General features: G+C 40.0%; 2 protein-coding genes and 1 long non-coding RNA gene across 3 annotated transcripts in view; 2 read left to right on the forward strand and 1 right to left on the reverse strand.

Moving 5' to 3' along the window:
• Positions 1-5,766, forward strand: part of LOC129125155 (desmoglein-4-like) — a 24,912-nt gene extending 19,146 nt beyond the window's left edge. Inside the window, exon 16 of the mRNA XM_054640459.2 lies at positions 929-5,766. Within this exon, the coding sequence (XP_054496434.2) occupies positions 929-1,900 (972 nt within the window). The 3' untranslated portion in view covers positions 1,901-5,766. The remainder of the gene's footprint in view (positions 1-928) is intronic.
• LOC143695113 (uncharacterized) overlaps positions 1-13,195 on the reverse strand; it is a 21,400-nt gene extending 8,205 nt beyond the window's left edge. The window contains exon 1 of the long non-coding RNA XR_013184046.1: positions 12,684-13,195. This is a non-coding gene — a long non-coding RNA (uncharacterized LOC143695113). The remainder of the gene's footprint in view (positions 1-12,683) is intronic.
• Positions 13,105-23,634, forward strand: part of LOC129125865 (desmoglein-2-like) — a 22,080-nt gene continuing 11,550 nt past the window's right edge. The window contains exons 1-6 of the mRNA XM_077185125.1: positions 13,105-13,363; positions 19,224-19,259; positions 20,130-20,264; positions 21,227-21,385; positions 21,645-21,789; positions 22,987-23,147. Of these exons, the coding sequence (XP_077041240.1) occupies positions 13,319-13,363; positions 19,224-19,259; positions 20,130-20,264; positions 21,227-21,385; positions 21,645-21,789; positions 22,987-23,147 (681 nt within the window). The 5' untranslated portion in view covers positions 13,105-13,318. The remainder of the gene's footprint in view (positions 13,364-19,223; positions 19,260-20,129; positions 20,265-21,226; positions 21,386-21,644; positions 21,790-22,986; positions 23,148-23,634) is intronic.

Below are 23,634 nucleotides of genomic sequence, written 5' to 3' on the forward strand. Positions count from 1 at the left end.
CATATGGGATTAAAAAAATGGTATGGAATTTACATGATTAATGGTTTCATGGGCTATATTTTTATTCATATGCATGAACTGTGAAACATAAACATTATAATTGCATGTCACCAAAATATCAATTAAGATATAAGGATTGCTATATTTCAAAATCTAAACAAGGTTCATGGAGGAGAGAACAGAGCAGTCCTGATATCCTGAGCATGGATTTCTCCCAGACTGCAATCTTCCTGCCTTGGCCTGAAGCACCATGTATTAATTGTCTGCCTGCCATAGGCCTCCACATACTACTGCTATCCTCCTGGACTATCTCAATTCCCAAACTCTTTGACTCTCCCTCCCAGGCCTCCCCTTTCATCCTTTTCTGCTTCCTCCAACCCAAATCAGCACTCACTTTAAATTCTCCTTTTTCCTGCCTGATGTCTTTGCAATCACGACACCAGGATCCAAAGCATCATTCCCAGTTGGCAATTTCCTTCTTGCTCAAAATGGACTCCCCTCTGGACTCACCAAGTCTCCCCCACTGTGGACAATCCTCCATCCCCATCCTCCTCTTTCCTGGTCATTTCATTGCTCCCCTTGTCAACCTGCTTCACTCCTCTTCCTACCACTTTGCTCAGATACTGCATCTGTTTGCCTGTCCCTTTTGTCCCACAGTCAGAGACATTGACGGCAGACCAAATTTGAGATGCTACATGTCAGCAGAAACAAGAATAAAACAAAGTACTATTTAAATAAACTTATTTCAAAGTTTAAAAATGTTGATGGTATAGTCTGTCCTGTTGATGTCCTATTTTTCAAGTCAGGTGGGCCTTACTGTGGTTAGGGAAACTTTAGTGTGGTTTGATTATTCATGGTTAAAAACCTGACAAAATTCATTCTGTTATTCTGTTCTTTTTTTTGTTTTGTTTGTTTTTTCAAACTACAGAAAGCATTTGTGTATGCAGATGAAGATGAAGGTCGGCCGGCAAATGACTGCCTATTAATTTATGATCATGAAGGAGTCGGTACTCCTGTTGGCTCCGTGGGTTGCTGCAGCTTTATTGGAGAAGATACAGACGAAACATATTTGGATACATTAGGACCAAAATTTAAGACCCTAGCAGAGATCTGTCTGGGCAAAGAGATTGAACCTTTCCCTGATGCTAACCCACCCTGGCCAGGCGTCAACATTCCCTTCCCCAGTCCTGAAAGTGATCTAAACCTCCCGCCACCGGGCACCACCATCATTGTCAACGGAAGCGCACCTATGCCTCCCGCCGCTGGCACTACAACGGTTGTTACCGAAAACACCTACACATCTGGGACAACCATACAGCCCCCGAGGCCCATGCCGGATCCCTTGCTCCATGGCAACATGACGGTGACCGAGACCTACACCTCCAGCCAGCCCTCTGTTTGCGTTGACCCTCTGCGCGCATCCAACGTCGTTGTGACGGAGAGGGTTGTGGGGCCCGCGTCTGCCTCTGATTTGCGTGGCATGCTAGATATCCCCGATCTCACAGAGGGCTCCAACGTTATCGTCACAGAAAGAGTAATCGCGCCTAACTCCCGACTCCCGGCATCTCTGAGCATTCCTGATTTGGTAGATGGGTCAAATGTGGTAGTGACAGAAAGGGTGTTCAGGCCTGCCTCCGGCATGCCAGGCAGCCTAATAAATATTCCCTCAGAGTTATCCAATGCCCACAACGTGGTGGTCACAGAGAGAGTAGTGTCAGGGGGTGGGATGAGCAGCCTGGGAGCAACAAGCATGGGAGGAGCAAATCTGGGGAGCCTGAGCAGCACAGGTCAGATGCTCAGTGCCGAATGTCATCTTGGTCAGGGAATGGGCACGGCATCTCCAGGCACCTCCCGGAGACGAGTGACAAAGTACAGCACCATGCAGTACTCCAGTCAGTAAGGCCTGTGCTGGCACCCCTTCCTGCTGAAATCGCCATTTGCACTGACACTCATTAGCTGCCACCTACCAAGAATATTTTTATTATTTATAACTAAGAAATAGCGCTAAAATTTCAGGGATTCCTGTTAGTGTGAGGATCTCTGATGGGTGCCCCATTTTGAGGTTAAATACACTTTGTCAGTGAAGGGAAAATAGAAGTTAGCTTTAAATTTCTTTCTCTCCACCTAGTACTGCAAGTGTATAAAGAGACTAATATTTTTGGAGAGATATCTGATTAGCAGGGAGAGCAGTGAGAGGGGATCCTTGCATGCACACAGCATGAATTAATATCATACAAAAGCATGTCAAAATAGTGTACAGCTGAGTGATCTCTCACAATAAGCAGATTTGGGTTAATAGACCCTCACTGACAAGAGAGGAAAAGAATGTAGTTAATAATTAGTCAACTCAAGACTAAATAAGCACTTTCAAATGCATCATTTAGTTTGCATGTAATTCAAGAAGCGCTACAAAACGGCACTTTCAACCATTTCTCCCATCACCAACAATAGTTATAAATAATAATTATATAAACATAACACACTTCCATTGCTTTCTGAAGTTCTCAGTAAACAAACACCCTGACACAGCCTGCCATGCTGTTCCTGTCATGGCGCGGAGTGATTTGTCACAGCTGGTGCTGCCACGTTGACACTGTCACCCAAGAAGATGTTGGCTTCATCCTTTCTCCATTGCTATTACAGCTTTGCTTAAATCTAAAAGGACTTCAGTGACAACCAGGAACTCTTAGTCTTATTTTTGTGCCAAACTATGACTACCATTTAAATTGCCAGTGTCAGGTTATATTAAGAGGTCTAAATATACTGTGCCAATTCTCATCTCACATACTGATAAGAAAAGAAAATCTTGGAAGCTTTGTGATGTAAGGAGGCAATAGCAAGTATTGTATTACTGACACTGGTAGCTGAAGTCTTCCTGAAAAGAAAAAAACGCTTGGAAACAATATAAATTTGCTAATAAGCAATGTGGAGAATTCTTATTTCATATGTCAATGTATTTTGCATTGATATTTTGAAAGTTTATTTGAATGTATTAATTGAAAAAGTCTTTATGAGTTTATAAACTTAATTAAATCTGGCTTTTATTTTCCCACAAAAACAGCTCTGCTGGCCTCTGTTATTCTAATAATACCTTAACATATCTTAGAATATGATCTGAAGGACCAAAATACTGAAATATATCTTTTATCTCGTTTTATTTCTGTATCATATGTATAGTAACCATAGCACACCCAACATTGCTTCAGTGTAAATAAAATAGAGTTATAGGGAGGGACTAGCTTTTTTTGCTAGACCGCCAAATCAGTAGTTTTCCTGAAAATTTTGCTTTTTTGGCTTTGACAGATAAGTTAGTGAAAAGTTTAAGAGTTGTCTGTGAACCTCCCACTCTATAAAATGGAAAAGAAACTCAATTGTGTATCCAGACTAACTTACCTCAGAAGGAATGGATGACCAGTTTCTGAGTCTGATACCAAGAAAAGATTTCTTAAAAGATGTTTTTGGAAATGCAACTAGATCTGCTGTCAACAGCAGCCTGCAGAGCCCCCTGAGTCAATGCCACTGTCAACATCAGTAATTCCTAGGAGTCATGACCAAATCCAAGGCTACCTCCAGGAAAGGTCCCTTCCATAGCTTCAGGTTCTTTTCTACAGCATCTGAGCCTGCTAGATGCTCTTCCCATAAAATCTGACATGTTGCTGGTTTTGCTTCTATCTGTAGCCTTGATTTTCTTAAGTATCATTAAAATTGCATTGACTTCAAAGGGATTAGTCTTCCCTATATGTTATGTACCAACTGTAATTATGGTTCCTGGAACCATTCTTTTAAGAAGGAAAATAGGTACTAATATATAAAGCTATATCCTTTTACATCTTGAGAATTTTTGCAGAAGTTCACTAAAATGCTGACCAACTCCCTTTCATTTTGCTAACTACCTGTTTACATAAAAAAAAATATTTAAAATACATATTACTATCTGGTATATAAAAAGCCTATGTAATACAGCCAAACCCCACTAGAAAATATTGTAATGTAAAAAAAAAATTAGTGTAAATATTTCCATAATCATCTTAAGCAAATCAGAAATACTTTTCTGAATTGTGTTCAAAGTGATGAAACTAGTCTTCAGGAGCACATGCTGAATTCCTTGAACAGGAATGCTGTGTGACGTATGAGTGTCTGAACTATGGTCTCTTGCATGTCTAGAAATAGGGGAAGAATGAATAGGAAAAAATAGAGAAATAGAAAACTAATAGAAAAATAGAGAAAAAATGTTGTTTCAAAGGACATTTTGCTTTTGTGGTGGTTGTCTACTTCTAGTACTATCTTTTACCAACTTTTTGATTATTATGTAATACAACTTCTTGAAATATTTCTAGCATCTTTTAATATTGGTTTCTTACAACAAACAGCAATTGCATTATCCTGTGCACTTCTGAATATTAACTCTTATTGCTTTGTAATTTTTACAAACTTCCTAAAAATTGTTTTCTTAGTCAATTGAGGATTCTTTTAGGTTCAAATCTTTTAGATTCAAATTGAGGAAGAAAAAAATGCATGTGAAGATGTGAACAAATACTTGGTTCATTAAAAATTCTGTTCAAATTCTTTTTCTAGCTTTATTGTTTAAAAAATAGCATATAGTTTAATTCTGGCCAGCAGACATTAGTTTTGTTTCTTTTCTTCCAGTTGTAATTTAAAAGCCTGTTTGCTGTCTCACCTTTAATCATATCGTTTAATAATGAAGAAGGAATTGTTTTAGGGAAGAAAGACAGTGGTGATATCAGTTCTGCTCTAAACCACTCAAAAGAAATGCTCTTACTTAGAGACAGCAACATGCAATCCCAAATGTATGCCTTGCTTTTTTTTCTTTTTAACTCGTGCTTATTTGGGAATAGGATCCTACCGTTTTAAACAGGCTCAGTGAGATCTTGGCATGATGAGAAGTATACTGACATGGAAGAAAACAGAGTCACAAGCTGAGGGTCTTGTTAGATTTCTATCTTAGGAACACTATCTCAATTTGAACTGCAAGTTTCAATACTTTTTACTCTGTCCTAATTCTGTAGTAATAAATAACACTTTTAAACTGTTATGAGCAGCACTTACTATGTGCAATATGAAGAGGCCACACAATTTAAGCAACAATTTAAAAAAATTCTACCATTTTGCTTGAATTAACATAACTGCATAATTCAAATGCTCCTCGATGTTGAGTCACCAAATGCATCATTTTAATTTTATTTAAAATATAAGTAATATTACTGTGGGCTTGTGTTTCATAAATAAAAATATTAGAGGTTTGTTTGTAATAATTTCTGAATGGCACTGAAAAAATACAATAAATGATCATTTGGAACATCATGTTTTACATAGAGTGGCTCAGAATATTTTTTTTTCCATTTATCAGTGGGAAATACAGTTTCCTTAAAACTGATGGGGTTTATTCAGAAAAAAATCTCCTTCTTTCATGAAAAAAAAAAAAAGAAAAAAAGAAATAGAAGGTTTTGATTTAGAAAGTCAGGTAATTCCAAAACAAAATTATTTCATGTGTCAAATTGACTACAATACTTAATTTCAGGTTGTCAAGCAGAAATATGTGTCAGGTCTCACAAGAATTACAGTACGATTTCTTCAACCCATCATTCTCTGCATTGTTCTCCCTCTTTAGACAGCCTTTTCTGTGATACCCTTCTGTCCTGCAACTCTGAAACAGTGCTTCAGAGGAGCTATAAATTAATGCTGGACTACAAGGCACAGAGAGAAGGACAGCAGAAGTCTCTAGAAACACGGTATTTGGGCAGCACAGGCATCACAGGTACATTCTCTGCATGTTGATCAGAATGAATTGAACCAAGGAAAAGCACTTTGGTTCTAAAATCAAATTTCTTTCTAATATTCCAGATCGGTGTTCATGATAATAATTATTTTTTGTACAGAGATTTTTTAAAAAAGTTTTATCTGAACTCAATAAATTACTGCTTTGATAAACAGTATCGTGTATTAAGCAAATGTCATCTAATCTATCATTTTATTTTTCCTTAACACTTTGACATCTTTTTATTGCAGTTTCATACAGAATTATTATGGGCACTCTTTCATATTTCAGATAATGATTTAAGTGTTTTTTCAGGAAGTTAAGTTAGAAGAAAAAATTGTCCATCTTCAAATTTATAGCAACTTTTCTATCACTCTGATGATGCTGCCAATTCCAGTGCAACAAAGATAATTTATCATTCATCTTTAGTGTATTTAGAACCTGCCTAAACAGAAATGAACCAAATCTATGTTACACATCAGTTTTTATGCTCAAGCAACTTGAGTTGAAATATATGGGAGTACAGATACAAGTCAAAAATGGGTCAATAGAAAATGTTATTTCATATTCCAAGTGCACTTAAATTTTTGAAAAAGGAGAATAATGACAAAATTACAACTGGTGACAGTTTTAGATGCATGTTTGTATAACGATTAATCTGTCATGTTTCTTTATTGTGACCATATGTTAAAAAGTATCTTGTAATTCAGGATACAGTGAAATAAGTTATGAAGTAGAACAGTCACAAAATGACAATTTAGGAAACAAAAGCTGCTTAGTTGAGACCCATCATGTATCCTGACTTCTGATGTTCATCATGTGCTGTTGGGCCTACCTGCAAATTTAAATAGTTGCCAGTTTAATTTTTTTATTTTTCTACTTTTTGGGAAAGCTCTAAAAAACAACAACAACAGCAACAACAACAAATAATATTTCAGGCTTCCTCCCAGCTCCTTCATTAAAGATTGGTTTCAAGCCAGTCAAAATCTAGGTTAAACAAATGGAATTTTTTACCTGCAGGCTTTGATTTTACAGTTTTCCAGTACCAAAGGTCTAGGTGAGGGTCTGTTCCTCTGCCAGTGACTGCAGGCTCAGGCTGTCAAGGAGGTGAATTGTGACACCAGAACAGGACTCAAGAGACAAAGGCTCCCCAGGATTCCCTACAGGATCTTGGTAAGCTGACTAATTTTTCTGAATTTTCAATAAACTGTCTTTGAAAAGGGGGATTGCAACTTAATCTCCTGCCCTTAAGAATATGATCACAAATTCATATGATTACAAATGATTGCAAGATGCTCAGGTGTTAAGGTGTTTTGGTAACCCCCATAAATACGTTGTCAGCCATGTGCCTGAAGCACATATGCAGAGGGACATCTGGGATCTTTGATGCTAAATGTCTACTATATGAATGCTATTTGACTGTAAAATCCATTCTAGATCAAATGTTTGAATATAAATAGCAAAATAACAGCTATTGGACATGCAAAAGTAATGCTTTTCTTGAGCTGTTTCTGCATATGTACATCTGACTTTTATCTGTATGACCTTCTTAGATAATATATTACTGAATAAAAGACACCATAGTAAGTTGTAGGTGTCCCAAGAGCCTTAGAAAGGGACTGGAGAAATTCATGTGTAACAGATCAACAAATACAAACTAAACTGCGACAAAAGGAAAAAAGAGGGGGGGGGGGAAATTCTAATTCTGGGAAGTGTTTTAGACCACAGCACCATCCATTCAAGTAATTACAAGAAAAATTAAGTACACACAAAGTTATAAGGTCAGAGTTTACAGCAGCCTTCCAGTACCTGAAGAGGGCCTAGAAGAGTGCTGGAGAGGGACTTTTTACAAGGGCATGTAGTGATAGACAATGGAGAATGGCTTTGAACTGAAAGAAGGTTTAGATATTAGGAAGAAAATCTTTACTGTCAGAGTGCTGAGACACTATGCCCCATCCCTGGAAGTGTTCAAGGCCAGGCTGGATGCGGCTTTGAGTAACCTGATCTAATGGAAGGTGTCTCTGCCTCTTTTTGCAGGGCTGCCTTACTGAAATTTCTTGGAGCCTGTAAGCATAAAAGGGAACCAAGATTCCCTTTTATCTTCAGACTGACCACTTTATCTTTATTAGCGCGAATAATGTGACTCCTCCTGAGCACACATCTCACTTTATATATCAAAGACTTGGAAAATTAGAGAATATGTATATATATTGCCTCTTGAACGTCTTTTTATTTAATTTGGAATTATTATTATTATTAATATATTATTATAATATTATTATAGCCCAATCTAGCCAAAGATGTTCCTGTTCATTGCACTGGGCTAAATTACCTTTAAATGTCCCTTTCAACCCAAACCATTCTTGGACTCTATAAAAAAATGTGAAGTGACTTTCTGTTATCACCACAGTCCATTGATAACTGGCAAACACATTATAGAATCCCTTCTATGAGTTGACTGAAAACCACCCAAAAATCCATTGAGCTCTCATCTCCGAATTTCCAACCAAGACACTCCAAACTCCACCAATCAGAGTTCAACATTTCTCCAGTTTCCATCCTAAACTTCAGGTCAGTTGATATCTGGTTTCCTGCCTGCATTGTTCTTCAGTTGGAGCCCTCTTTTTTTTGCTAAACCAGCCCCTTCTAAGGTTACCTACTGACATAGCATACAGGCACACACAATAGTTTTACATTTATTAGCTCATATGCCACAGTTGTGACAGAAAAAAAAATAATAGAATAATACTCCTTTTCTTCTGAGACTGGGAATGCCACATTCCTGAATCTACAGTCCCTGAAAACTTACACTGTACCATTACAGCTAATACTGGACTTGACAGATTAGAGTAAGATCAGCAGAGATTTTTTCCAAGGTGCAACTTTTCAGAATCATCTTTCTGTTGAATACAGTTCAGTTGTTCAGCACTGATGCAAATTCACAGACCAAAAGGAGGCTAATATATTTCTACTTATGCCCAACACAAGTATAACATGGGAAAGGAGTGGTTGCCGAGCAGCCCTGCAGAGGGGCATTGGGGGTGTTGGCCAGCAGGAGGCTCAGTGGGAGTCAGCATTGCCCTGGCAGCCCAGAGGGCAACCCCCAACCTGGGGTACATCAAACACAGCACACCCAGTCAGTCTTAAAAGGAATTAAAAAAAAATTTTGTTTTGTTGTGTTGGTGTGGCCTCACTTGGAGCACTGTTAAGTTAAGAAACATGTGAAAGTCCTTTAACATGTCCAGAGGAGAGCAACAAAGCTGGTGAAAGGGCTGGAAGGAATGTTCTGTGAGAAGTGTCTGAGGACTATGGGTTTGTCTAGCTTGGAGAGAAGAAGGCTAAGGGACCATCTCACTGCTTCCTACAGCCTCTCAAAGAGGAGAAGTGGAGAGGGAGGTGTTGATCTATTCTCTCTGGTATCCAGTGACAGGACATGTGGGAATAGCCCCTAAAAGTCCCACCAGGGGAGTTTCAAACTCGACATCAGGAAGCATTTATTTTATGAGAGGTTGTTCAAACACTGGAACAGGCTTCCTAGAGAGGTGGCTGATGCCCCAAGTTATCAATTGTTAAGAGGCTTTTCAACTGTGCCCTTAATGACATGCTGTAGCTTTTGGTCAGCCCTGAAGTGGTCAGGCAGCTGGACTGACTGATTGTTGTAGGTCTCTTCCAGCTGAACTATTCTATTCTATTTATTTTATTCTATTCTACTAGCTGAACAGCACAGCAGATTTATTTGTATCCACTTAAATGCTCTCTGTCGTGAGCTTTCCCAGGAAGAGATCCACACCACCTTGAAAAAAGGCTACAGGCAATTTCAGAGGAGCGCCAGTTCCTATGCAGAGGAAAGCAACCAAAGGGTTACTGTGCCACGCCTTGTTTCACACACACATAAAAGACAGTATATCACCCTGTCAGTAACAAAACGCCTGTGTTCAGGGCAAGGATCTGGCCTGGCTTACAGCCCTGCCAATCCCACAGCTCACAGCTCAGCAGGCTTACTCATTTCCACAACTGCACCTGGCACACTCAAAAGTTAAACAACCTGGCCACACCAGAAAAGAAGAAAAAGAAAAAGAAAAAGAAAAAGAAAAAGAAAAAGAAAAAGAAAAAGAAAAAGAAAAAGAAAAAGAAAAAGAAAAAAAAACAGGCAAGTAGCAAATAAGCAAATAGAAGAATGCATATAAGGTAAAGAGCTAAACAGAGAAAGATAGGGAGAAAGCAGTTAAGTGAGAGAGAGGAAGCAATGCAAAAGAAAGGGGGGGTTAATTTCTGCTTGAATTTGTTTAAGGTGCATGACAGGAGGCATAGAGAATAAAAAACATTGTTCACCCACACAGGAACAACAATGACTCCATTTTTAGAATGCCAAGTGTTTGTTTAAAGTATCAAATCCTGCTGCTAATCTACTCTCCTCAGCTAGAGCATTTTTGCTCTCAAAAAAAATTCAGGTGCTTGGTTCTGTGAGCACTTTGAAGCTGGTGACTGTACCTATTGCAATTGCTCTGCTCTCAAGAGCTGTCTGGGTGTTAGAAACCCTCTGTGATGTGTATAATTTTTTACATATTATGCATTATCCATTACCTATTTTAAATAAATAAACGTTATTTTGATATATCTGTGCAATGGCTTGATACACTGCTTTCTACTGGGATCTCTTCCCAAAAAATGAGTGGCAGCGACCACAGTGCAGTAAAGAATCTGTAAACAATGCAGAAAAGATTAATGATAATCTCAAACAATGCAAAATATTTGTATAATAGCTTCATGTGAATATAAATGAATTTCAACATTCCATTACTAAGAATATACACTGGGTTTTCCACCTTAACACCATTTGCTAGGTACCACACTTGTCTTATTTGGTTGAATCACTTGTCAAGAAGAAACTGAATTGTTTTAGAAAAAACAACAACAAAACCCACAATAATAAAGTTAACCTTGCTTTTGTAAGAAGCAGAGATGGACTCTGGTGGTCTGATCAAGCTGGCTTCCCTTGTCCTTCACCCCAGGGAAGCCAGAAGTTTCCAGGCACTGATGTAGGATTACATCACTGATGTAAGATTAGTCAGCATGAACAGGGAGCGGCAGGCAGAGCTGGGGGCAAGGCAAGGTTTCAAAGGAGTCACCAAGACCCAGCCACAATGGCAAGGGTGTGATAGTAACTTTCTAGAACACCTGTGCTTACAACTATTATCCCTGAGAGCAAACAACTCTCCCTCCTGACAAAAGTTTGGCTGTTTTGTATGATAATTAATTGCTGGTAAAAGTTTATCAGGAGAACTTAGACATTTTTTTAGATGTTTGTACTTTGAGAAAACAGCAACCTGGTGCATGCCTCACACCTTTAAAGCCCCTCTCCTCACCAAGCACCAAGAAGGGCTCAGCTGCTTTTATTGAAAAGCACAGATTAACTTTCTCTTTGTTCTGCAGTGTTGGTGAACTCTGAATTGCTGCTGTCCCCAGCGGGGAAAAAAAAAGATCTAATGCTCAATGGATCCTCCCTTGCAAACTGATCATAGGGACAGAACTGCAGCCTGGTTGTGGGAGGAGTGTTTAGCTGCTGCCAGGTTTTATTGGGGGAAAGACAGAAAGAAATTCAGCCTCAATGGTTGCTAACACACTTACTAGCTGTACTAAAACAAAATCAATACTGTTTGACATTCTTTTGTAACAGCAGGATAATTATTTTTGTAAATAGGGATCACAGAAGTTTTTCATACAAGGCAGCCAAGTTAAAGAGAAAAAAAACAACAAACAACTTCTTTATAATAGCTGAGGTTCTTGTAGGATGTCCAAGGCATGTAGCTGGCCCACACTTAAGCCATAAACAACTTAAGAACAGACATCTAAGCTCTGGCAAGCTAATTTGCAGAAGAGCTCCTGTGCTACTGAGCTCTGGGAAAAGATTATTCTATTCATTTCTCTTGTAAGCACATATGACTTCAAAGGGAACTCAATGCTAAGAATTTTTCAAAAGAAATTAATTTAGGTTTTTACTCCACCATATCAGCATTTAAAGTTGGCAAATAGCTGTGTGTGTGTATATACATATATACACACTATCATCTCATTAATAGTGTGCTGGATCGGCAACAAAAAACTGTTTCAGAATTCCACAAAGCAACCTGCAGACTGAAAAGAAAGTTGCAAATCATGGTTCTTCTCTTACAGCCTTTTGATGTAAAGAAATACTTGACCATCAGACAAGGAAATGTAATATACATCTGAAAGCAGAATCTACTTCTAAATCACCAAATTAAAAGGGTTGCAATATGCTCTCCAAGACACGCTCTGCCTCATTTATCTCAAACAGGAACAGCTAACAGAAAACTTCACAGTACTTCTATTACCATTAGCTGCAGTAGCTACAACAGCTGTTAAACCTGGGCCAAAACACACCCCTGTTCTCCAGACCCTGAAGAAGAATCCTCACAGGATCTCAGTGTGTACTGCTGTGTGAATGTGCATAATTCTGTGTGGTTGTAAAGTGATCAGTCCAGCACAGTGACTCGGTGACAGAACAAAGAAGGCATACAAAAGCCTTTAATACTGTGCATTTCACATATATTAGCTCATTTATGCCTTTTGTTTTCCTTAAATTAAGACAACTATTTTTATGCAGGCGTACCAGCAAACTTCATAAAGTCGTATATTCTAAGTAAATAACACAAACAGATATATGTCACTTCAGAAAAACCTTTGAGGTAAAGCTCTTCCCCTCATAACGGCCATGGAAATTATAATTGTTGCAACTGACATTGAATTATTTATTGTGCATTGTTACAACACGCAATAAAGGTACATAATGTGATTAGAAAAACTCCCCTAAGGCTGGTTCCCCTCTCCAACCCCAATAGTATCAATAAAAATAGTATCATAACCAGCAGGTTCTGAAGTTACTCACCAGAACTGAGTGTAAACCTGGAAAGATTAACCAGGTAACTGCCTCAGCAGAGAGGATGTACAAGAAAGCACGTTTAATTGTTTCGCCATCGTGAAGAATCAGTTATGCCTCCGTAAGCATCAATTAATCAGGTGTATCCAGGAGAGATCTCTGCCAGATAAGAGTGGAAGGATATGGCTCGGAGCGTATAAAAAATGAGGATTACAAGGGAGGTTGTCGTAAAAACGCCCACAATTTTATTTCCCCGTGAGACTGCGCTCCCCCCTACCAATTTCTCCTCAATGTATCAGTTTGTTGTCGCAGCCCTGCACGCTCCGGCACGCTCCGGCTCGCCTCCCTCAGCGGAAGCGGGGCAAACAAACCAAAGCAAACTTTGTGCGCCCAGGGGAAGCCAGGGCCGGGCGCTCCGAGGGCTGCCCTGTGCAGGCTCCGCGGGCGGGGCGCGGACGGGACTCACACCGCGGGCCGGGCGGGGCTCGGGCCCGGCTGCCTCTTGCCCCCTCCCGGCGCGGATCCCGCCCGGCACACTCCACCCACCCGCGGCTACTTGTGCCCCCCTCCGCGGGCCGCCGGCATTCCCGTGTTGGGCGGCCGCAGGAGCTGAGCCCGTCCTGTCCCATCCCGGCACGGCGCTCATGTCGCGGGGCCCCGTGGCGGCGATGCGGCTGCTGGCGCTGCTGGTGAGTGTGGGGCGCTGCTTTGCCGCGGGGCTCCCTCGGTCCCGGGGCGCTGCTTTGGGTCCCTCGGTCCCGGGACGCTGCTTTGGGTCCCGGGGCGCTGCTCTGCCGCGGGATGGAGCCGCGGTGGTACTGCCGCGGGGCTCCCGAGTGCGGCCGCCGGAAAGAGGTGTTCCCGTCGGCACTTGGCAGCCCTCCCAACACTGCATGTGGCCGGGAACGAGTTTTCTCTATTTCTTTAGGAATTAGGTAAAAGCTATTGCAGCTTGCTGCCTGAAAGAGGTGGAGGTAGGAAATCCCAGCAGGAGCGGTATCTGGGATGGGTGGGGTTGCTGAGGCGCCGGGAGAAACAGAAAGGCAGTGAGGAGTTCACATTGTTGCCGTTTTCATGTTCAACATACTCTATACTAGTAAATTGCATTTCCCTTCTGAGGGAGCAGTGCCAGAAGGGAAGATGAATCAACAAGTTTGGAACTCTTTATCGCCTTAGAAAAATGACACCAAATTCTTAACAATCCAGGACTCTTTAGGCTTTCTCCTGCGCTTCCCTCACTATTTTTCAGCCATCAGCCTTTAGATCTTCCATCCTATGAAATACTTTCTCAGGCTAAAAGCAACAACTGTCTCATAACAAACTGAAAACGAAACACTTGGTTTGTTGGATTTGGACTGATGCTTTCTAGCTCTTTTAGCTGGTTTACAGCAAGGTATTCATTGTATCTGTGGCATTTTCTTTTGCTTTTCACCTTTCCAGGCTGGCAGAACGCCTGCGGAAGTTGGGCTGCCGCCACTCAGACAAAGGTGAGGGTGGAGGCCATGCCCTGGGCTGTGCCAGGAGCTGCCGAGCACCTGGGCAGGGATCAGGAATGGCTTGTTGCATGGACAGAATGGAAGGAGCTGGGGGTCGGGACCTTGTTCCCTGAGCTCGGGAACCTGCAAAATCAGATTTGTTATCTGGAGACCTGATGTCTGATGACTTTAATCCAGACATATAACCATATGTCTGTATAAGTGCATAAGTTGACCAGCAACAGTTAAACCTGTTTTTACAGCAAGCTGATAGTTGGAGTTTGGTTGAAAAATGTTTCATCCTAATTTTGTCCAAATTAATGATGGAAAACATGGAGCACCACTTGTGCAAAAGTTTTTACATATTCTTCCTGCAATACCTGAAGCCACACCATTGTCCATTTTGGTGGGCTTGCACTATCAGGATGCTGTTAGTTCTGCCTGAAGAACATTATTTTTCTCAATCCTCATCATCATCTGTTTCAGCTAAGGCTGGGTCAGGACACGATGTACTAAGAGTCAACTCAGTATGGCCTAAAATACTCATTCTTAGAATATTAGAGTGAATAAAGCTGCTGATGGCAGAAGAGAAAGAGAGGCACTGCTGGGTTTTGAAATTTTGGGGTTTTTTTCCCTAGTCAAAAAGTCAAGTTTCTTATTCGAGAGTATTGGATTAGGGTCATTTATTTCTCATGAATCTTAAGAAATGACTGAAAAACAAAATTAGTCTAAAAGTAGTGTCTTCTCAAATCTTCTACGTTAGAAGCATCAGGAATGGTAGATTCTTCCTCTCCCAGTTTTTCCTGGAAGTATCTCTCAGTGCTCCCTCCCTGCGGGCTGCATCCCTGTATCATCATCCCTGGGTACCTTGCAGAGGTCACAGCAAATCTCCCGGGGATTTTTCCAGGAACCCTTTTCCAGGAACATTTGTGCTGAATGATGGTGCACCCAAAGGGTTGGGCTTGACTTGGAGTGTGTCCAGGGCACACACCCAGAGCCATGGGCCTGCCGGGCGGGCACGGCTATCAAGGATCATTAGACTGGGAGGTTTCTTGGTCATTTCTAAAGGGGGTGGACATCATGGCTTCAACAGAAGAAGTCTTAGAACACTTCCTGCATTTGAGTGAAAGAATAGTTGACAGAGATGTATGAATCTTACTATGGGAGTAGCAAAATTTACCTTTACTCTGAATGTCTTCCTCAGATTGTACTTCGTTGATGTTTGGGATGTTAGGCTGGATATGATGAAATTCAGTCCTGAATATATTAGATGTAATGTCAGAGTCAGTAGCAGTTAATTTTCAGAAGTGATAGAAACAAGTTAAATAAAAACCATCACAAAGTGGTGCTTGGTTTTACAAAGAGCAAAGGTGAGTTAATTCAAAGCAACCTAGCTTCTGTTGCCAGTAACATGTTGAAACGTGGTAAAAGTATTTACAACCATCTGTGGATTGATTCAACATTTTAATATTGTTCCAAAAATGAGGGAAAGCCCAGCTGTGGTGAGGTCTGAAAGTAGCTGAGAAATACATAAGGTCTAGTATTTTATCCATTCTATTGAACTGAAGTGGTATTTTACTTTTGAGACCAGACTTCAGAAGAAAGTGATTCTGTCCAGAAGAGACTACAGAACAGTAAAAAAAAAAAAAAAAAAAAAAAACAAAACCACCAATCTAAAGTCACAAAATCCTGGTTTATGATTTTTTAAGGGAAATTAAGGAACTGGTAGTTGAGAAAAGACAGTAAGATGTTTGATAAGTTTGCAGATACAAGAAAAGTGAATTGCACCATAGAATGAGAGCATTGTCAACATGAAAAGGAGGTTAGGTTTGAGGCTAAGACATCTCAATATAGATGTTTAAGTTTCTGTGAAGGTATATGGAGATGCAGTGGATGCCGAGTGCACCTGTTTGATTGGATCATATTGTACTTTTGAAGAAAATCTCAAGAGTGTGTGAATGGTATCCCTCCTGAGTAAAACCACATTGGGAGATGCATCCATCTGCTTGTAGATGTTTGATCTGTGAGGACAAGCTAATTCTAGTCTGGAGGATCCATCAAACCATGGGTTGTATGGTGTTGGGTTCTCTGCATCAAATGCTTTGTCCTACAAATCCTCCTAAATGTTGAGTTTACAATACTTAATTGGACATACTTATGATCAGAAGAGCTCAGAGAGAAATAAATATGGGCTGGTTTGGGGGTAAGTTGAGCAGCGCTCTCATCTTCGTGGATATTGGCTATATTTCTGCTGGTCATAATGAAAGTTTAAGTGCTTAGCTTTCATTTAGATATGTAAATTTGTGTGCCTTATTCTGAATATAATGCAAGCAGCAATATGGTCAACTTGCAAGGAGCTAAGAATTAGGATCATAAAATGAAGATGAAAATTAAGAGACTTTTCATCTGTAGGACTATCTAGGAGCCCCCTTAGGTTAGTGAGGCTGAGAGACGTCCATCCCTCATTTTTAAGAACAGTTGTCAGGAAGCATTTGGGTGTAGTTTGTTTTGCCCAGGGCCAGGAGATGTACTAGTAGATGACCTTGAAGAGTTCTTCATGCTTGCTTCTCTGAGGTCTTCATATGTTGTGTTCAACACCAAACTGACTCACAGGAGGTGCAAGCTCCAAACCTCCTAACACACAGCACACAGAAAAGATCACATTTCTAGTCATTATTGTTTCCCAGTGTAGTAAATACAGACACATACCTTCTTGGTTACTCAGTCTTTATAGTTTTACAGCTTAAATCTGAGCTTTATGTTGAAAATATGTCCTTTAGTCACTTCCTTACTATGGATGAGGGATTTGGGCAAGAGCAGCCTTACAGTCACTATACATGGCAGTCACTCCCTTCTTTCCCATGCCTTCTTGCCTATTCCTGTTTCTTTCCTGTAGTGTTTCATTCCAATTTCATTACTGCAAGCCTCAGACTTTTTTTGGTAACCATCCCATTTTCTTCTGACAATGTGTTCGTGGCTCTGGTCAACAGGTGTCATCAGTAGATGTCTGGTTTTTGAGCCAAGGCTGTGATCCACAGCAAATGACAGAGCTTTCCTTCTCTGAGCCATGTAACAAAAGGCAGTTGAAAGATACTAAAAAGAAAAAATAATGTGGGGCAGAGGGGGAAAATTAACGTGTTCAACAGGCAGTAAATTCTGACGTTTCACTTGTCCTTGAAGAAAATGTTGTTAAAAAGTGCTTTTCCTCCAGTTTAAGATTTTTGGAACTTTAAAAATTAAAAAAAAAAAAAAAAAAAAAAAAAGGGGATGGACCCCTTTATGTATCTTGTGAATAAAATCATAATTCTTAAAATTTTTTTGTAGATATCTTTTAAGTCCCTTGTGAGGCTACCTATCAACTGCAAATTGAATAATACAAAAGCAAAAGTATTTTTTACTGTCTTAGCATTAACCTAGAATGTTTTGAGATACATTTTCTACTATGCAAACAAATTGATTTTTACTTTTACTTATCCTAATGAAAGATTTTCTTTTTATAATGGCTAGTGGAATTTTTTACACATTTTTGACACACATCTCAGTAGAAGATCTGCTTATTCTTGATTTTCAGACGTTTTTGTTTATACTGGGTTCTCAAGTTTCCAATACAAGGAAACTTCTCAGTGCATGCCTCTTGTCTCCATTCAGTTTTGAGGCAATTTTTCCTCCAGTTTACCAGTTAGAACAACCAAGGATGTTTCTGATGATATCTTGACAATTATTCATCTTCCAAAAGAGTTGAAGCTTCTGTGGAAAACCTTGACTATAAAGCAAAATTCTCCTGACACTCTTGCTGGTATAATCTCATTAGTCATGAAAATAAATTTTGAAAATCCATACTATTAGTAAAATCAAATAAGATTAAGAACATCCATGAAAACTGCTTGGTGTGAGATCCTGTACCCTTCCTGATGCATATCCATTAGGAAACTTGCTGCTTGATAATTTCTGTCTTCAGAATCTATACATTGAAAAAAATATCATTTGAAAAACAGTTTTGTTGAACAAGTTGAAACAGAAATCTGCTGTATTGCTCAACACAGTCTGCTGGATTGTGTGGGTACAAGATAACATCTTTTTTTTTAAAAAAAAGAAGCTGTCATCAATTCAGTAATCAAGGCTGAGTCAGAGGGAAGAATAGGGAGACCCCAGTGAACAGACTAGAAACCAGTCAGAGACTGACTTATTTGAGTAGAAAACTGCCTTTTCTGAGCCTGCTTTGCCTTAGGCAGTGGTATGCCTAAGAAAATGATCACCTAAGTTGCAAAATATAAGTAGTAATAATTTTCAGAACAGTAACAGTTTTCACTACCTGTACAAAGTTAAAAAGCTTGATTTGTAGGTTTCACATGTTGCAATAGCCTACTTTTTATTGTTGCTGCTTTCCAATTCCTACATTTTTTACAGTTTTAGGGGTGTTGTTACTTGCAGAGTCTATGGTGCCTGGAAAGTGGACATAAATGTGGAGTGTGAAAAGTTGGCTTCTTCCAGCCAGGATTTGTCACCTAACTGAGTCATTCAAAGCCCTGCATAGCTTTGTCAGGATTTGTCACCTAACTGAGTCATTCAAAGCCCTGCATAGCTGTCCTGGCCTGTCCTGGTGTGTGAAGAGGTGGGCAGTTCCAATGCTGAGCATTGGCCTGCAAGGTTCTGTCAGAGCAAGCACCTCTGCCTTGTTTAAATGAGTGATGCCATTTATCCTCCCAGCAAGGTTCTGAGTAGGAGAGCTGCTTCTGTCGTGTACACTTCAGCAGGTGTTTGGGTTAGTCCTTACCTTTAAACACCATTTATCTGATTTTCTTCTCTGATGCACTTGGTAACCCACCACAGCCACAAATCCAAGGTTTGCCCAGAAAAGGGAGCTTCTCCAAAGTGCTGCGTGTTTTTAATGCCAATGGTTTTGGGTGAATTTTTCAGAAGCTGTTATGGGTAAATAATAAATATTAATTTATACATGTCAGAAGCCTTCTTCCTTATGGCTTTGCTGTTGATACGAAGCAGGTGACAAAAGTTATGTTTTAGTGCTGCTGAAGAGACATAGAATTAATAATGACTTTCACAATTTCCATTGCAGATCTGTTTGAATTATGGACATGGGCTCTATGTGAAGGTAGGATATAATGGAAAGCTTTTTCTTTATCAGTGCCTGTAGAAGGGTTCCCTGAGCAACATGTCAAAGCCATACCTTATTTCAGTTGATAAATGTCTTGAATTCTACCATTTTGTGAAATGTGAAAACTGCATAATGAATAGAGAAACGAAAGCTGAAAAGTAAGTGAATAGATTCCTACATCCATCACCTAGAGTGGCATTGAACTTTAAGAAACTTTCCCCTAACACAGTAAAAATGCAGATTGCTTTTTTGAACTCACTAGATGAAAAACCACTGTTTTGGTGAATATGTTAAACTAGGAGCCAACAGAGACAGTAGAAAATAAAGTGGACAGAAGGATGAGGGGTCTTATGCAGAGTGAGAATGAGATGTAGTTAAACAGGGATAGCAGAGACATTGAGTGGATTGAATAGAGGCCTGCTCTTCCATGTATTCTGTTTCAGAGAGAAGGTTAAATATGCAAGGCAGTATTGGTGGGAAGATAAACATGGTGGTAATGCAGAAATAGTGTTTCAAAACAGCCTTAGTGCCAAACTTCTTCCCACATCTGATGACAAGCATTTAAATCTTCCAGAGCCAGGTGTATTTTCACCAACCGCTGGTCATGGAAACTTGCTCATATTTTTAAAGCCTGTCTTGCCTAATTCTGTCTTCATGAAAAGACCAGTGCAATTTTCCTCTTCAACCAGCTTGAGGACTGTGTAGCTCTTAGGCTGTGACTCAGAAGGCGGATGCTGCTCCATGATTTTGAAGTTCCTAGCCATTGACAGAGCAAAAGTTGCTCAGAAGTCTTGTCTACAGCAGCAATAAAGCCTTTATCTGAAATGAGTAAATGCAGTGCTGACATTCCATCTTGTCTTTTCTCAGGTTTATAACCGAAATGACAGGAGTGGCCTGCTGTCTCACCCCAGCAGCCCAGTCAGACAGAAGCGAGAATGGACAGTCCCTCCAGCTTTCATACGGGAGGAGGAAGACAATTCCTACAAGAATCCAATTGCTAGAGTAAGCCCAGAAAGCAGTTAAATAGGAAATGCACTTAAAAATAGAGATGAAAATGTAAAATAAGAGTGTGGCTTCCCTAAAAACATGCACAAATATTTCTGTAATTTTAAAGGACTTGAATGCCAGTTGAAGATGGACACATTTCCTTCTGTTTCCTTTACTTTTAAAGCCTGGTTTGGCTCAGTCTCTCATCTTTTCATAGCCCCATTTTTATTAAGCTTTGGGAATGCAATATCTTTGAGTTTTTTCACCCCACTGCCCCTTCTCAGGTGGGGTTGAACTTGTCAAGTGAGTCCCAAATGTGCTGGTGCTGATTGGGCAGAAGGATGTACGTAGAACATGATTATTTATGCCTAGTCTTTTAGGAAACAGAGCTAAAAATAATCCGTGTGTTATCCTGGGTTAATCCAGATGCAAATCACTGAAAGAGTGATTTGCATCTGGTTCAGCACCCATGTTCAAGCCTAAATTCAGCACTCCTGCCACTTTAGCATATGAAGTGACTGCAGGTGGTGGCAAACTGTTGCCCTCTGCTTGGGATGTCCCTTGGTGGTGATACTGCTACAATGCACGCTTTTCCAGATGGTTTGAATATCTGCTGACAGCAGAGAAAGGGTGTAATCTCTAGTCTCTGCAGCCTCTTCTATGTGTTCATCTCCAGGTCTGACCTTTTTCCTCCATCCTATCTCTTCTCCAGTCCTGGTATATTTGCCAGCTGAAGTCTGACCTCCCAGGTCAACTCCCTGCTCCAGATGTTTCTCATCTCCCTGCACCAGATTCTCAAATAGGACATGCAGCCTTTCCTGCATTCATCTCTACATCTCCACAGTCAGAGGAGTGCAGGGAAATGTGTTAAATATTTTTTTTTGTCAATTCATTACAAGACAGAAAAAATATTTTGTTGCACTTTTAAATGGGGTTTTATTTACCGATTACTATTTAATTTGTTATATTCCTACTAGATACATTCAGATCTTGAAGATACAGGAATTGTAGTAACTTACACTATATCTGGTCAAGGAGTAACAGAACCCCCATATGGATTATTTGTTATCAATGGAAAGACTGGTGACCTGAACATAACAGGAAGGGTGGACAGAGAAAAGACTCCCATTCTTCTTGTAAGTTGAACTTTATATGTCCCCTCCTATCCATTTTTTTTTTCATTTTCTTTAAATGTGTCTGCTTGAAATAATACACATATATAATGTATTTCTGGGTATTTGTGTATACCTGCTTGTATTTGTAAGCATACGTAATAAGCTTTTATAGTATTTAGACTTTGTTATATATAGTGGGTATAGTTCTGTTTTGCATATGTGTTTGTAAATATGACAGTCACTCATTGGATTCATTTATTGTTTCTGTCTGTATTATCAGGTCCGAGGCCATGCACTAGATAAGAATGGGGCAAAACTGGAAGAGCCAATAGACCTCCCAATTAAAGTTGTGGACATTAATGACAATTTTCCAGTGTTTTCACATGAAGTTTTTGTTGGTTCAATTGAAGAATTAAGCGAAACAGGTAACCTTATTTTAAATTTTTTTTCTTTTAGTTTTTCCTTGGATATGCAAAGGGACATGTGAATTTGCACTTTGGAGCAGTACATCTGCAGTAGCTAGGGCACATTCTCTTGCTGACATAAGCCAGCTCATCCATGTGTGAATGAAGGATTTTATTCAAGGCTGTGTTGTGTGATTAAGGGAGCGCATCCCCCTAGGGGCAAGGAGGAACAGTATTTCCTTTTGTGGCACCTTTGGTTTTTTGTCAGAGCTACCACAAATCCAGGAACCAGAGTTCTTCTGCAGGAATTGCACCGGAAATGTAATCTGCATTCTAGCCTAGAAGTCGCAGCCTATTTAGGAGGGACTTCATTCTGCCATCCTCATCCAAAGCCCTGCTTTATTTGTGGGCTGGAGAGTTAGTTTGCTGGTAAGCACATATGGCTGTGCCATAGCCATTGAAGAGCAGGTTAATGGCCATTTTCCTGTTGACATCAGCAAGCACATGTGGCTGTGCCATAACCACTGAAGAACAAGTTAATGGCCATTAACCTATTGACATCAGCAAGCACATATGACTGTGCCATAACCATTGAAGAACAAATTAATGGCCATTTTCCTATTGACATCAGTAAACATAAGAGCAACAGATTATTTTCAAGAAGATTAGAAAAGCTGGAATAAACGACCTAATAAATACCTAGCAGTGTGTCTGTTTCAATGCCACTACAATGTGAAGGAACATATTAAATTATAGGGGATTGCCCCATAGGTACCACCATATATATTGAGTGAAGCTGTTGGAGGGCATCAGTACAGATCAGTGGTTTTAATAATGTTCAGGTAAAGAAATAATTAGTGCTCTCTTTATAATAATGTGTGAGGGAAATGTAGCTCATTGTTCAAAAGCTTGTACTTTCTGCTCTATGTGGTATCTACATTTTTCATTCAGAATTACTAAGAGAATTTAACCTGTTTAATTTGTGCATTGATTTTTTTGAGTTTCAGATGTGTAAATGCAATCTTTTTGTTGACTAGAACATATACTTTTGACATGTACCTATTGGGTTTAAGAACACTTCTTCAACTTCATGTATTAAATAAATAACGTCAAGATCATCAGAAAATTGTGCAGTGCATGTAACAAAATGCTCTTATGTTTGACATTGCAGTAAAGTGCATGGTGGTTTAAACAAGTGCCATACTTTGTATTTTCCAGGTACAATTGTAATGAGGATAAATGCAACAGATGCAGATGAACCAAATAATCTAAATTCTAAAATTGCTTTCAGGATTGTTTCCCAAAGCCCTAGCGCTGCATTCAGCATGGATAAGAATACTGGCGAGGTTCGAGTAGCAAAAATAAACCTTGACAGAGAGGTAAAAAAACCCCTCCCGTTTTGATGTTTGTTAGTAATGGTTTTCTGGTGCCCATTGTGTCACCCTCAGCCCTGCCTGCAGGGTGAAGAGCTGGCCCTCTTACCTTTCTTAACTTCCCCTGGGATTAAAGCCTTGTCTGTCTGATGCATGCTTTTCAGGAACAGAGGGAGGAGGCAATGGGATTAAGGCTGTATCCCCCCCACCACCTCCCTTGCACAGCACCTGCCTGATGGTTCTTGCTTTTTGTCCCTCCTGTGCAGTCAGGGCAGCAGTTACACAAAACAAGGTGTCATTTCTTTCTGCTGGGGAGTGTATGGCAAAGATAATCTCGATCACCACCTGCAAAGTTGCTGGCTTCATCTGGATTTTTGTAGCCTGCCATGCAAACTGCGGTTCAAAGAGTTAGGACAGGTGCTGCTGTGAAACTGCATTGGAAGTCACATATTACCAGGGACATGACCTGTGCTTGCAGAGTTTTCTCTGGCCA

The sequence above is a fragment of the Agelaius phoeniceus genome, chromosome 1 (assembly GCF_051311805.1).
Source record: "Agelaius phoeniceus isolate bAgePho1 chromosome 1, bAgePho1.hap1, whole genome shotgun sequence".
Classification (NCBI taxonomy): domain Eukaryota; kingdom Metazoa; phylum Chordata; class Aves; order Passeriformes; family Icteridae; genus Agelaius; species Agelaius phoeniceus.